We start from the raw sequence: 2,470 nt of genomic DNA, 5'->3' as shown, positions 1-2,470 counted from the left end.
GGTTGGGCAGGAGGCAGGGGGCAGGGGTATTGCTGCTGCCGGGGTCGGGGGCTTGGTCCTGTCACCCCTGCCCCCTCACAGGGCCCAGAGGAAGGCACTAATGAAGGGGGCGCCCAGGTGTGCTGGGGGCATATTGGCCCAGGGAACCCCCGCCCCCGCGCCCCCGGATCCAGGGCTCAGCCAGGAGGACAGCTCAGGACCGAGTCGCCCCGCCCCGCAACCGGTTCCGCCACCCTCAGCTGTTGCTGGACACGAGGCTGATGATCTGTTCCAGTTTTTGTCGTAGCTTGTGCTTCCGACAGGAGGCATCTCGGTCCAGAGCGGTGAGAACCTGGGGGAGGGGGGTGTCCCCCCGGAGCGGGGCTGGCGAGGAGGGGCCAGTGCCCGCCGGCCAAAGCCCTCCTCCCCAGCTGGAGCTCTTCCCTCCCCGGCGCCTGGGCGCGCCCCGTCCTCTCTGGGGGACCCCCGGGCACGCGGAAGGAGGCACAACCCCTCCCCCGGCAACTCGGTGGGCAGCTTCTCCTGCGCCCCAGAGCCCCTCCTGCTGCAGAACCGGGCTCCCTGCTCTCGGGGGGGGGGGGGGGGGGGGGGGGGGCAGAGGGCAGCCCCTCCCGAGAGCGGCCCGGATGGCTGACCCCGAGCTCCCCAGCCCCTCGGCACACGCAACTCCCACGCCCACCCGAACCTCTCTCGGGCGGGTTTCCGGAAGGCGTCCTGTCCCTTGACCGGCAGCAGCCCCCGCGGAGCCCCTCGCTCCCTCCTCCCTGACCTCCCCCCTGCCCCGGTGCGCGCGTATGTGCGACCCTTCCCGAGCCGGGAGGTCACCCTGCACCTGCCCTCTCGGGGTCCCTCCCGGCCCTCTGGCCGCCCCGCTGCAGTCTCCGTGGCTGCTCCCTCTCTCCTCCACCACCTCCGAGTGTCCCAGGGCCCCAGGGCTCGCCGCACAGGCCGCTTCTCCCTCTACACGGGCTCTGGGCCGCCCCGGTGAGCTCGTGCAGGCTCCGGGCTTTCAGGGCCGGGTCCTGGCTGGAAGGTTCTCATTTCCAGTAATAATACATCCTCAGTCTCACATCTCTAATGTTTCCAGCCTCCTGAGGCTGCAGTCACAAAAACCATGGGCCCTATAAGGCTCTAGCCCTGCTCACCTTCTGGCCTCACCCCTCTGGGCACCCCCACATCCACCCATCCCTTCCCTGGACCTTTACTTTTGCCCAACCAGAACTTGACTCTCTGGCCGGTGGCTTCTCTCCTAGGTCCCTCAAACCCCAGCATCTGCGGAAAGCATCCCAGGTGCTGGCCTGGAGGCTGGCTAGGCGGGGCACCGTGAGCAATCTCAGGGGTGGCCTCTAGGCCCTCTCTGTCCCCTCCCACGCCCTGGAGCTCCCTTACCCTTACTGAGCCCCCCACTTTTGCCACCAAATGCATGTTCGGGGCCTAACAACTGGGCGCCTGCGGAACTGGCACACACCTCCTGGCGGTACTTGGTGACGTAGAAGTAGAGTTCGCTGAGCGCGCTCAAGATGTTGAAGTCACTGGCATGGAGACGCGACTGCTCCACCAAGTAGGCGTCCATGTCCTGGTCGCTAATGGACGCCATCTTCGCGATGTCCCGGTAGTACCTGTCGGAACCCTGAGTAGGTCACAGAGGCAGGTGCCGCCAAAACCCCTGACCTGGTTCTCAGGCCATTCTCCGGGCCTTCTTCCTAAAGCCGACAGGGCTGGGGAGAGGGCGGGGTGGCAAGCGGGCTCTCTGGGCTGCCCAGTCAAGCTCCCCTCCCCTCCCTCTACCCCAACCCGCCCCAGGCCCACCCAGCAGGGGGCTGCAGGGCCCACCTCTCCACCCAGCTTTTGTAGTTGGGGATGTCCTTGGCATAGAGCAGCTTGTTGGACGGGGAGTCCTTGCCCAGCCGGTGCTCGGACGTGGAGCACGAGTCCATGAAGGTCTGGGCCACCACGGATAGGCAGGCGTCCGTGATGCTGCTCTTGTGGATGTCGAACACGAACTGGGGGTTCTTGATTACGTTCACCCAGAAGCGCAGGGGCAGGCTGGGGAGAGGAGCAAGCGCCTGAGGCCCCCTCCCGCCAATGCTCCCCGGCCAGCCTGGGCATGGCCAGGGTGACATAGTGAGGTTGGCCGTCCCTTAACTCCCTGCCAGCCTTCTTGCAGAGAAAAACACAAGCCCATGGCCTTCCATCCTAACCCCATGGCCGGCATCCCCACCTCCCCTGCTGCCGCTGACAGCACCGTGGCCCCCCATCCTGCACCACCCCATCTTGCCACCCCCCGTCTTTTAACAGCCTCCCTGCACAGCCCCCTGTCCAGCGGCAGTCCCCTGTCCTATGGCCCCCCATCCAGCACCCCCCGACACAACCCTCCGTCCTGCGGCCCCCCACTTGCTCCCCCCCCCACCCGGCCCCCCCATCCTGCGCCCCCACCCCATGCAGTGTCTTCCTCGCACTGCCCCCTGTC

The 2,470-nt window shown here is 67.0% G+C and overlaps 1 protein-coding gene across 1 annotated transcript; it reads right to left on the bottom strand.

The window, feature by feature from the left end:
• Positions 1-13: 13 nt before the first annotated feature.
• On the bottom strand, positions 14-2,178 carry LOC132009174 (plexin-A3-like). The gene is made up of 3 exons (XM_059387517.1): positions 1,834-2,178; positions 1,469-1,619; positions 14-331 (listed from the first exon to the last, which is right to left on the bottom strand). Exons 1-3 carry the CDS (start codon positions 2,121-2,123, stop codon positions 236-238), a joined length of 537 nt encoding a protein of 178 aa, XP_059243500.1. The 5' UTR covers positions 2,124-2,178; the 3' UTR covers positions 14-235.
• Between the last annotated feature and the right edge of the window lie 292 nt (positions 2,179-2,470).

This window comes from Mustela nigripes, unplaced genomic scaffold (genome assembly GCF_022355385.1).
Source record: "Mustela nigripes isolate SB6536 unplaced genomic scaffold, MUSNIG.SB6536 HiC_scaffold_6508, whole genome shotgun sequence".
Classification (NCBI taxonomy): Eukaryota; Metazoa; Chordata; class Mammalia; order Carnivora; family Mustelidae; genus Mustela; species Mustela nigripes.
Note: the sequence above shows the minus strand (reverse complement) of the source record. Positions and strands in the feature narration are given on the sequence as shown.

What these genes read in the sequence shown, in the direction of transcription:
- LOC132009174 (XM_059387517.1), bottom strand. Translation starts at nt 2,123, where the DNA reads ATGTCACCCTGGCCATGCCCAGGCTGGCCGGGGAGCATTGGCGGGAGG. An exon ending in TACAAAAGCTGGGTGGAGAG is followed by an intron (nt 1,620 to 1,833) that starts GTGGGCCCTGCA and finishes GGGTTCCGACAG; the next exon opens with GTACTACCGGGACATCGCGA. An exon ending in TCACCAAGTACCGCCAGGAG is followed by an intron (nt 332 to 1,468) that starts GTGTGTGCCAGT and finishes CCCCTCCCCCAG; the next exon opens with GTTCTCACCGCTCTGGACCG.